Source organism: Heptranchias perlo, chromosome 4 (genome assembly GCF_035084215.1).
Source record: "Heptranchias perlo isolate sHepPer1 chromosome 4, sHepPer1.hap1, whole genome shotgun sequence".
NCBI classification, from domain to species: Eukaryota; Metazoa; Chordata; class Chondrichthyes; order Hexanchiformes; family Hexanchidae; genus Heptranchias; species Heptranchias perlo.
The window spans coordinates 8,864,682-8,877,168 of record NC_090328.1 but is presented as its reverse complement, the minus strand read 5'-3'; the positions used below and the strand labels follow the sequence as shown (position 1 = coordinate 8,877,168).

The 12,487-nt window shown below is 47.4% G+C and overlaps 1 protein-coding gene across 1 annotated transcript in view; it reads right to left on the bottom strand.

The window, feature by feature from the left end:
- The window catches only part of LOC137320423 (hepatocyte growth factor activator-like), a 55,102-nt gene that overhangs the window by 3,758 nt on the left and 38,857 nt on the right, over positions 1-12,487 (bottom strand). The window contains exons 13-17 of the mRNA XM_067982122.1: positions 10,100-10,274; positions 8,183-8,277; positions 6,008-6,248; positions 604-743; positions 349-489 (exon numbers count right to left, since the gene is read on the bottom strand). Coding sequence (XP_067838223.1) covers positions 349-489; positions 604-743; positions 6,008-6,248; positions 8,183-8,277; positions 10,100-10,274 — 792 coding nt within the window. The remainder of the gene's footprint in view (positions 1-348; positions 490-603; positions 744-6,007; positions 6,249-8,182; positions 8,278-10,099; positions 10,275-12,487) is intronic.

Genomic DNA, 12,487 nt, shown 5'->3' with positions numbered 1-12,487 from the left:
TAATGCCGTAGGGTATTTTACGTCCACCTGAGAGGGCAGACAGGGCCTCAGTTTAACATCTCATCCAAAAGACGTCACCTCCGACAGTGCAGCATTCCCTCAGTACTGCACTGGGAGTGTCAGCCTAGATTTTGTGCTCAAGTCTCTTGAGTGGGACTTGAACCCACAATCTTCTGACTCAGAGGTGAGAGCGCTACCAACAAGAGTCACAGCTGACACCCGTGCATGTTGTGATGAGGGTCTCCACCCAAAATATTAATGTGTGTAATTTTGAGATACACTTGTCTCATTTACTTCATTGTACAGTTTTAAAAGGGAATAAGGGGATTAGAACTGCATTTTTCTTACTTTCGTGGGTGTGTCCCCATCCAGAGATTTGGCACAACGTATCAGCAGGGAAGTAGTCTGTTGCACTCGGTAAACATAGAGGTCGAATAAATCGGGTCTTGGTTGCACAGTGTCTATTTTTCTTCTTCAGCTTGAGAAGGACTGGGAAATAAAAAGAACTCTGGTTGTGGCATTGAAAAAAAACACAGACGCACATGACCATTCCGACGAAACGTCACCTTTGCACTGAGGTAAAAATATATTTTTGTTGTTTACCTATGTCGTTTCTGGTGTCGTCATACGCAGTGTACCTGTTGTGTACAATGTACTTCTCTATTTCAAATTCCTGCGTGTTCTTACTGGTTTTATTATAATAGTGCTGGCCCAACACAACTCTGATAGAGGACCTTAGTGGACTAAAAAAGAAAATACCGATCAGATTTCACCGTGGTCATTAGAAACAAACAAATCTTTACCAAATCTCTATTTATTTCTGGTATAAGTAGTCCAGCAAAGGCTAGTTAGAAAGAAAACAGAAAAAAACTGCATTTACATATCAAACCTTATGGGCTTCATTTTAGCACCCGCTATCGGGTGCGTTCCTGGCGGGGGGGGCTCCGAAAATCGGGGAATCCCGGAGCGGGTCCGGAACCCAGCTCCAACCCGCCCACTTCCGGGTTCCCGCATGTGGGACTCCCGCAGGCAATTAAAGCCAGCGGGGTGCCACTTAAAAGTGTTTACTTAGCTATTTTAGGTCATTAACTGACCTGATTAAGGGAATATGTGAGGAGGGGTGGGATTTTATAGACAACTGGGACTGTTTCCCATACTGGGGGAAACACTCCCAGTAGAAATGGACGCGTTGCAGCTGTCAGCCTGTGGCAGCTGCAAAGGTCCATTTGACAGGTTGGGGGCAGAGGGGGGGGGAGACCCTCACTCATTGCAGGAGGCCACTCTGTCACTTGGGACAAAGTTTGGCCTCCACCACCCTCCTCCTGACAAGAAAATTCACCAACTTGCACACTTACCCCGGGGTCCAGACACATGTACCTACCTTGCGGACCCCCTCAGATGTACATCTTCCGGATGGGGGCCGCCGTAGCTGCAGTCATGACCTCCTCGGAGGGCGAACAGCATCACCAGCCTCACCGGCCATGCCGTCCACCTCGGACACGTGGAGCTTCACAACAGAGTGCTGTGACACATCCACCTGCACAGCAGGAGGGAGGGCAACCGCAGAGAGACACGTCGCAGAGGGCACTGCCCTCGCCACAGGGTCCACAGACCGAGGCTCAGCTTCCTGGACCTCTCTGAGCAGCAGTGCACACGGAGGCTCAGAGTCACTCGACATGTAGTCGTTGACATCTGCAGCCTCCTTCATGCCGAGCTGTTCCCGGCTGGCCCGAGCACCATCTTCTTACCTGTTGCTGTCAAAATCACCACTGCCCTCAACAACTTCTCCTCCACATCCTTCCAGGGTGCCACCGGGGACATCGCCGACGTCTCTCAGTCGTCTGCACAAAAGAGCCCTGCAAATACACCGACACCACTCTGCAGTGACACAATGGGTGGCATCAGTTGTGGGTCTTCATTGTGATCCTCAGGAAAGGGCATTATTGCACAAACCAGACAAGATTCGCAAAGACATGGCAGTAGTGGTGCCAATATAATATGTAATGTGAGTTGGTCAGAAATTCAATATAAGTAAAAACCATGACAAACCCTCAAACATCCTTGTGCATCCCCTTCATGCTCACGACACATTTGCCTTACGCTGCCTGCTGCACATATGTGATGCATGCCCTGTGGCTGCAGCACAGGTAGTGGCAGGTTGAGTGAGGCTGACTGTGAAAGAGATGCATGAGAGGGTGAGTATGAGATAGAGCCATGAGATTGTATGAGGATTGGGTTGAGTGGTAGTGGCGGGATGAGTACTGGCAAGGTGAGTAGGTGCAGGTAAGATGAGGATGAGCTTTGAGTGGGTGTGAGGGGTGATGTGACAGAGTAGTGTTGGCAGTACAGAAGGAGATGTGGGGTGGGGGCGGTGATGTGGCAGATGGAGTGTAGGGGAATGAGCAAGTGTACTCACTTTGGCTGACCTACTTAGGTCATTGAAGCGCCTCCTGCACTGTATGCAGGTGGGCGATATATTGGTGGTGCAGGTGACCTCCTCTGCCACATCGAGCCAGGCCTTCCTGGTGGTAGAGGCAGGCCGCTTCCTCCCGCCCGCCGGGGGGGGGGAAGATCTCTGTCCTCCCCCTCCTCCTCACCCCATCTAATGATACCTGGAGTGAGGCATCATTAAACTGGGAGCAGCCTTCCCCCTGGGCTGCTCCATGCTGTAATTTTTGCTATTTGTTGCAGCATCTGTCAGTGGAGGACTGCCCCTTTAAATAGAGCTCCTCCAGCGGACAGACCTTACTGCGCATGCGCAGTCCGCCCGACACGCAGATCAGCAGTGGGGAACCCGGAAGACCAGGTAAGTGGATCCAATTAGGCTGCGATCGGGCAGGGGGCAGACAGATTTCGCCGGGCGCGTTACCCACACGCCCAATAGCCCCCCCGCCGCGAACCCGCAGCCCTGGTAACATCAAGCCCTATATATCAGGAACCCACCCCCACCCTCAGGTGTTTCATTGTGCAGTTACAAGATGAATGATCAATTAATCTTTACCCAGAGAGTGGAGAGAATGTGGAACTCACTACCAACAAGGAGTGGTTGAGGCGAATAATATAGATGCATTTAAGGGGAAGCTGGATAAGTGCATGAGGGAGAAAGGAATAGAAGGATATGCTGATAGGGTGAGATGAAGTAAGGTGGGAGGAGGCTCGTGTGGAGCATAAACACCGGCATAGACCAATTGGGCCGAATGGCCTGTTTCTGCGCTGTAAATACTATGTGATTCCATGTAACATTAAGGAAGGTTGTCTCAACTCTTCTTCAAACAGATTAACATCTCCACCTGTAGGACAGCAGCTCAAACTAGGCAACACGTCCTCAGCCCTGAACTGAAGTACTGGGACTCAAGTCTGTGGATTGGGGTTTGAACCCACAAACTACTGCCTCAGCAGCACAAGTGCTACCAACTGAGCCAAGCTGACACATCGCGTTGGCAGCAACAAAGCTGCTCTCAGATCTCTATCCCAGCACTGCGAGGTACCCCATGCGGTGTTGCCATCACGGGACACGGTTTTGTCCGGTTGCTGCGTGCCAGCAATATCATGAGTCCAAAGGGAAGGTTCAACCTCTGAGTTATCTGATCCCACCAGAGGTGCGAGCACAAAATCAGCACGATTGATTTTTTTTTTGTCGCTCCTCACTAGCCCGGGAACCGAGATCGATCGCAGTGCCTCCATCTCCAGCCCAGCTGAGATCGAGGTGCCCCTGAATATCCCTTGGCACCGATCCTGCTCCTCCGCACTTCCGGCAGCACGAGCCAGAGAGGTCTCCGAGGAAACTCCGGGCCCAGGAAACTCAGCGCAAGCCAAGGGTTTGATCTCCACAGTACAGACTTGCGCCATGAGCTGCATTTACCCACTGTAACCGCACCATCACCACCACCCCCCCCCCCCCCCCCAAAGTAATCTCCTCTGGTTTTGTACTCGCCTGTTATAGAATTACATCGATTCTACAGCACAGAAACAGGCCATTCGGCCCAACTGGTCCATGCCGGTGTTTATGCTCCACACGAGCCTCCCCCCACCCTACTTCATCTCACCCTACTTTATCTAACACTATCGGGTCGCTCTATTCCTTTCTCCCTCTTGACCCTTCCGCTGTCTCTGATTTGTCACGCTAGTTGTCTGACATCTAGTACTGGATGAGCAGAAATTTCCTGCAACTAAATATCAGGAAGACTGAAGCCATTGTCTTTGGTCCCCACCACATACTCCATTCCCTGGCCACCGACTGAGGCTGAACCAGAACGTTTGCAACCTTGGCGTCCTATATGACCCTGAGATGAACTTCCGACCACATATCCGTTCCATTACCAAGACAGCCTACTTCCACCTCTGTAACATCGCCCGTCTCTGCCCCTGCCTCAGCTCATCTGCTACTGAAACCTCCATCCATGCATTTGTTACCTCAAACCCAACTATTCCAATCCTCTCCTGGCCAGCCTCCCATCTTCCATCCACCATAAACTTGAGCTCATCCAAAGCTCTGCTGCCCGTACCTAACTCGCACCAAGTCCCGTTTGCCCATCACCCCTGTGCTCGCTGACCTACATTGGCTCCCTGTCCAGGAACACCTCAATTTTAAAATTCTCATCCTTGTTTTCAAATCCCTCTACGGCCTTACCTCCCCCTATTTCTGTAACCTCCTCCAGCCCTACAACCCTCCGAGATCTCTGCGCTCCTCCAATTCTGGCCTTTTTTTTTATTCGTTCACGGGATGTGGGCATCGCTGGCGAGGCCGACATTTATTGCCCATCCCTAATTGCCCTTGAGAAGGTGGTGGTGAGCCGCCTTCTTGAACCGCTGCTGTTAGGAAGGGAGTTCCAGGATTTTGACCCAGTGACAATGAAGGAACGGTGATATATTTCCAAGTCGGGATGGTGTGTGACTTGGAGGGGAACGTGCAGGTGGTGTTGTTCCCATGTCTTGCGCATCCCTGATTTTAATCGCTCCACCATTGGCGGCCGTGCCTTCAGCTGCCTGGGCCCTAAGCTCTGGAATTCCCCCCGAAAATCCTCTCCGCCTCTCTACCTCTCTCTCCTTCTTTAAGACGCTCCCTAAAAAACCTACCTCTTTGACCAAGCTTTTGGTCACTTGTCCTAATATCTTCTTATGTGGCTCAGTATCAAATTTAGTCTGATTACGCTCCTGTGAAGCACCTTGGAACATTTTACTACGTTAAAAACACTATATAAATGAGAGTTGTTGTTGTTCATGTACTAGCACCCCTTAAATGCATCTATGCTATTCGCATTACATTACATAGAATTTTACAGCACAGAAACAGACCATTCGGCCCAACTGATCCATACCAGTGTTTATGCTCCACACGAGCCTCCTCTCTCCCTACTTCATCTAACACTATCGGCAGATCAGCTTTCCCAAATCCCAAAGACAACGGGGTAGAAATTAGTCTTGGTGATGGCACAAAGGTGGCGGTTGTGAATCGGCCTCCCGTTATACTCTGCACCTGATATTCAATGCCATTGACTGCAGTGATCTGAATATTAGGCTCGGCGTAAAACGGGAGGCCGATAAGACACCGCCCGTTTTGCGCCACTGCCCGAGACCAATTTCTGCCCCAATGAGTGAGGACTGCCCGTGGCAACAAAATCATCCTGGGTTCCACACAATCTGCAAGATCGTGCATTTCCCCCTCAGAGAATCACAGGGGCCATTTGCTTAGCTTGCTGGAGACGTAGGAAACGGGCACAAGCAGAAATCAGTATCTTGTTATTGATTAGGGGTTCCTGCCAGAGACAGGATTCTCATGTTTGATGGAAGTGCTGCTGGAGTACATAGGAACATGAGCGGACCACTCAGCCCCTTGAGCCCGTTCTGCCATTCAATCAGATCATGGCTGATCTGTACCTCGACCCCATTTACCCGCCTTTGGCCCACAAACCTTGATACCCTCACCTAACGAAAATCTGTCAATCTTTGTTAATGAATTCATAAAGTTTAAACACTTGACAAAATCAGAAGCTGGTTGTCCAGTTACCTTTGACTGAAGCAGTGGGCAGCAGAGACTACCCAACAAGGAAATATAAGAGATCCAGCACAAAAGTTTTTCCCGATGTATATGGCTGCCAACCACGGCTGGGAGCCAGGCATAGCTGAGGACCCTCCGATAATCCTTGGCTGTATGCCCTTTGTGTGTCGTTTCCCACACAAGGGTCGTTGTTGAGGAATTGTTGATGCCGCAAACCTTGCGATAGGAGAAACTCTCCTCGACCATATATCTGAAAGACAGTCGGACAACTTAGCATGAGATAAACCAACTCATCACTGATGTGTGCACTGAAGATGACACTAAAAATAGAAAGACTTGCATTTATATAGCGCCTTTCATGACACTTTACAGCCCATGAGTACTTTTGAAGTGTAGTCACCGTTGTAAGTTAGGGAAACGTGGCAGCCAATTTGCACACAGCAAGATCCCACAAACAGCAGTGTGATTTTGAACAGATAATGTTTTTTTAAGTGATGTTGGTTGAGGGATAAATATTGCACCAAGGATGCCGGGAACAACTCCCCTGCTCTTCTTCGAAATAGTCGCCATGGGATATTTAAAGTCTACCTAAGATGACAGACAGAGCCCCAGGTTTAATGTCTCATCTGAAAGACAGCACCTCTGACAGCACAGCACTCCCTCTGTACTGCACTGAAGTGTCAGCCTGGATTTTGTGCTCAAGTCTCTGGAGTGGGACATGAACCCAACAGCTTCTGACTCTGAGGCAAGAGTGCTGCCCACTGAGCCACGGCTGATAATGTTCCTTTGCGTTGGCCACATTTCGAAAACTTTCTGAAATCAAGCTTTCATTTCAAAGGTGCTATACCATAAACGTTTTATCCGTTACTCTAGGCAGTTCAGAGACGTACCACATCAGTATTCCAACAGCGCCCATCATAAAGTTTTAACAACATCCCCAGAGGTCATGGTGAAGCTATATAATGCGCTGGCAAGGTCGCACCCACGGTGCAGTGCACAGTTCTGGTTGTCGTGATAAAACGGCGCCACCTAGGCCCCAAAACTGGGGCAGAGAAGAGCAATGAGTCCGATTCCTGGTGTCACGAGCTGTAGAGAAATGATTTGATAAACCAGTGCTCTTCAGCCTCAGAAGAGATGTCTGAGAGGAGGAGTTATAAGATATTTAATGGGATGAAGAAAGTAGGTACAGAACAATACATTCAGGTAAGCCAAGAGGGCACGGGCTCAGGGTTTGAGGCAGGCTGTGTATGCTGAGTCGTTGAGTATATTCAAGGCTGAGATCGATAGATTTTTGGACTCTAAGGGATTCAAGGGATATGGGGATTGGGCGGGAAAGTGGAGTTGAGGTCGAAGATCAGCCATGATCTTATTGAATGGTGCAGCAGGCTCGAGGGGCCGTATGGCCTACTCCTGCTCCTATTTCTTATGTTCTGTTGGGTAAGTTCTATTTCACCAGGATGTATTTCTTTACACAGAGGGTGGTTGACAGCTCGACTGGGCTGGCAATAAGGATGGTTAAAGGAAGGACGCTGGCGTCACTTAAGAAGCAGCTAGGTGTTGCAATGGGGAGAGAGTAGGATTGTTTATTGTAGAAGGATGAGATCAAGTGGGCCAAAGGGATTCTTTATCCAAATCTGTCTCATGATCAGTAATAAGTTCCCAATTTCAGTTAGTCCACGGGGGAAAGAGTCTGCAGGGACTGGCGGCCAATAGGTAGATAAGGTCTCCGGGCCATTCCTGCATACCTCAGACAACTAATACTTATTCACTGATTATTACATTATTATATAGTTTAAATACAATGGATTACAGGGTTTGGAAACCTCATTGAACAAGCGGTGCAGAGGGAGGGAGGGAAGGATTGAAGGAAGGAAGGAAGGGAGGAAGGAAAAAAGAAAGGAAGGAAGAAAGAAAGGAAGACTTGCATTTAAACAGTGCCTTTCACTACCTCTGGACGTCCCAAAGAACTTTACAGCCATTAAAGTACTTTTTACAGCCAATGAAGTGTGTCATGGGATCTTTTACGTCCCCACCTGAGAGGGCGGACTTACATTGGCTCTGTTTAAATTGGAGAAGAACGGACACATTACCGCAATATTAAACAAAGGGCATTATCATGATCATGCATAAATCTCCACCCAATAATAATGTTATAAAATAATCAGAAAATGCTGGGATACTCACTTATCATACCACACTTTGCGATATCACAGTGCTCCCAGGACACATGGCCGTCTAACATTATGTAACACCAGGGCTTTTCATCACCATCTGGGTTTCTGCAACAGATAATTGGATAATGATTCCACTTTTCTATACTGCATGTTTCATTTACACAACAAAGCAAATTACACATGCAAGGCACAAAGGAGAAGGCATTTCCTGGCACCTCCATGGAAATAGGGCCACAGACCCCCCCCCCCCCATCAGATAGACAAATAGAAAGAAACAATGAAATAATGAAACAATGAAAGATCCTGCATTTATATAGCGCCTTTCATTACCTCAAGACGTCCCAAAGCATTTTACGGCCAATTAAAGTGTAGTCACTGTTGTAATGTAGGAAACACGGCGGCCAATTTACATAAAGCAAAGTCCCACAAACAGCAATGAGATAAATGACCAGATAATCAGTTTTCTGCGATGTTGGTTGAGGGATAAATATTGGCCCCAGGACACCGGGGAGAACTTCCCTGCTCTTCTTTAAAACAGTGCCGTGGGATTCTTTGCTCTGCTCCCCCCCCCCACCCCCACCACGGGGGGCTTGGTTTAACGTCTCGTCCGAAAGTCGTGGGGTTTAATCTCCTCAGGTAGTGCGCTGATTTACAACATTTCCTATGTCCCGTGTTTGACTGCGGTTGTTAACCGGTTGACCGCAGAAACATCAACCTGTCATCTCCCTTTTCCGATGTTAATGGGCTCGTTCCACTGTTTTTACACTGAATTACATTGAAATTACAACACGGAAACAGGCCGTTTGGCTCAACCAGTCCCTATCAGTGTTCATCTTCCACACGAGCAGAATCAAAATGATTGGCAACTCCACACTTGATCCTATAACACGGCTGCTCTCTCCCTTTCTCTGCTGGTTTCATACCAGTAATAGTCAACCAGTCTTCTCTCTTTTCAGAACCTGATGGACCTGCTGATGTACTTCTGGCATTTTCTGTTTGTTTTTCCGCAATTCTCTTTCTTCCTTGCCCTGCCCCTTTAGCACTCTCTCCTCTGAGTCAGCAGGTTGTGGGTTCAAGCCACCCCTCCAGAGACTTGAGCACAAAATCCAGGCTGATACTTCAATGCAGTACTGGAGGAGTGCTGCACTGTCAGAGGTGCTGTCTTTCAGATGAGACGTTAAACCGAGGCCCCGTCTGCCCTCTCAGATGGACGTAAACGATCCCATGGATCGAAGAAGAGCAGGGAAGTTTCTCCTTGGTGTCCTGGCTAAATCACTAAAAGACAGATTACCTGGTCATTATCTCACTACTGTGTCATAGAATCATAGAATGGTACGGCTCAGAAGGAGGCCATTTGGCCCATCATACCTGTACCGGCTCTTTGAAAGAGCTATCCAATTCGTCCCATTCCCCTGGTCTTTCCTCAGAGCCCTGAACAATTTTCCCCTTCAAGTATTTGTTCAATTCCCTTTTGAAAGTTATTATTGAATCTGCTTCCACCACCCTTTCTAGCAGTGAATTCCAGATCATAACAACTCGCTGCGTAAAAAAATTTCTCCTCATCTCGCCTCTGCTTCTTTTATCAATTACCTTAAATTTTGCCAATCACCTTAATTTTTGTGGGAACTTGCTGTGTGTAAATTGGCTGCTGTGTTTCCTACGTGACAACAGTGACTACACTTCAAAAGTACTTCATTGGTTGTAAAGTGCTTTGGGACATCCTAAGGACTTGAAAGACGCTATATAAATGGAAGTTCTTTCTTTTTTTTAATCTCGTTTGCTGGGCACAAATGGGCTTTTTGCGTTTCCCCCACGTAACAACAGCGACTATGCTTCCAGAGTAATTCATCGGTCGTGAACCGCTTTAGGACGTGCTGAGGATATGAAAGGTGCTGCATAAATGCAACTTCTTTCTTTCTTTTCCCACCTGCAATAGGAATGGTCACCCAGGCCCATTTGGAGAGCCTCTTCCAAGCTCGTGATGTTCAACTTGTCTCGCAAGAAGTCCTCCTCCCAAGGCAAGCATTCGATGCCCGAGGCACTCTCATCCACAGTACCTTTATAAGACGTCCCATTGTTTTTATAACAGCTATCGTTCATGTCTAGATGAAAGCAAATATCTGTTAGGTTATAAGCCAGCTTACTTTTGTTGCGAGTTCAAGATAAGGGTAATTATTTGTGGATGGTATGGGAGCCAATGGTTGTGTAAAAATGGCTTCGTATAACCATAGTTGACAACAACAACATAGGATATTGAGACTTAGGAAATCCTACAAGATTATCCAGGCTGGGGCTCTTTTCTGTGGAAAAAAAGGCTGAGGGGTGACCTGATAGAGGTATTTAAGATTATGAAAGGGTTTGATAGGGTAGACGTAGAAAAGATGTTTCCACTTGTGGGGGAGTCCAAAACTAGGGGCCATAAATATAAGATAATAAATCCAATAGGGAATTTAGGAGAAACCAGAGAGTGGTTAGAATATGGACCTCGCTACCACAGGGAGTAGTTGAGGCAACTAGCTTAGATGCATTTAAGGGGAAGCTAGATAAGTACATGAGGGCAAAAAGGAATAGTAGGAAATGGTGATAGGGTGAGATGAAGTAGTGGGGGAGGAGGCTCGTGTGGAGCATAAACACCGGCACAGACCTGTTGGACCGAAAGGCCTGTTTCTGTCCTGTACGTTCTATACTTTTGGACAAGAGGTCTCCTGGTAGCACAGCAAATAGAAATGAGTGAACAGCGTAGGAGTGATGGGTCCGTTTAACCTAGTCTAACCTTGCTTTGTTCATCGGCAGTGTAAAAATGTGGGTCTGAACCGGGGAAAAGATAGCTTGAACCAGGAAGGTCTTGGTTTTCAATCTGCCGCAATCGCACAAGCCAGGGGAGTCGGTATTTGGACCCTTGCATCGCACTGATCCTGAAGAGCGAGTGCAGCAGAATGAAAAATGTATCGTTTCCCCCCCAGCTTAAAATTTCAGTGGAAAAAAAAGTCAAATATCTGGATTTAATTTTTGTGAAACAATTTTATACTGCTGCAAGACCCGTGTGACTCAATTCCAATGAAGCTTTAACGCAAAGGATTTCTCCACGTCTGACTGGTGGGCGTGACATCCTTCCATTTTCATTCACTGTTTTGAAGCCAGGTTGTGACTGACTCCACGAAGGTCAGAATCAGATTTACGATTGGTACAAAACACTGGAAACACTTGGCATCTGCTGTGAGAACACCAGTCCTCAAAGCTGGGAGATATTACAGATGAACGCCATTTAAAAAAGGAACAGAAGAAGGGAAAGGGTGGAAAGAAGTGGGGGGAGGAGAAAAACCAACCACACACAGAGGACAAGAAATCAAATGACCTGTAAAGTGGGTGGATGGAGAACAGGAGATGGTTAAACGACACAAGTGCTACATGATTAGGATTGGTGCCCTTAGACATCGAGCATCTCTTGTTGCAGGTCTGCTGCCGTCAACATTTTTAAATTAAAATATTTGCCAAGTGGACTTTGGCCTTAAAGTTAAAAATTAAAAGTGAAGTTACATTGTCTGCGATTTTCACAGGGGCGGTGGTGTATGTTTAAAAGAAACAGGTTAATGCCTCCGCTAGAGCAGCAGTTACAGGAACTTAAAACAAACACACTTAGCGAGTCATTTTGACTTTGGGTGATAGTATAAAACGGGCAATATCGGATCAGCTGCCTGTTACATGTTTCTCCCGGTTTTCATTTTCATTGACTTTGGAAATTAGAGATATCACCAATCAGCACACCATGGCGATAATTATGTCACTATGTTCTTGCTTCTTGCACATCCCCGATTTTAATCATTCCACCATTGGCGGCCATGGCTTCAGCCATCTGCGCCCTAAGCTCTGGAATTCCCTCCCTAAACCTCTCCGTGTCTCTATCTCTCCCCTTCTCCTTTAAGATGCTCCTTAAAACCTACCTCTTTGACCAAGCTTTTGGTCACTTGTCCTAATATGTCCTTATGTGGCTCGGTGTCAAATTTTGTTCGTTTACGCTCCTGTGAAGCGCCTTGGGACGTTTTACTATGTTAAAGGCGCTATATAAATGCAAGTTGTTGTTGTTATTGCACTAAATAACCTGCCCCAGGCTGTTTGGCAGGGTGTCTGAATGCAGCCTAGAGTTTCTCACCCTCCAATTGTCCCTCCCTTCCTTTGGGAGATTGTCTCATCTGTAACTTCTTGGCCAATCCTAAGAGCTCACTGTTTGAGTAATTACAGCAGAGCCAAGCTCATGTCCTATCCCTATATGATGCCGAGCATCCCAGGATAGGAATATAACGTGACAATAAAGTTA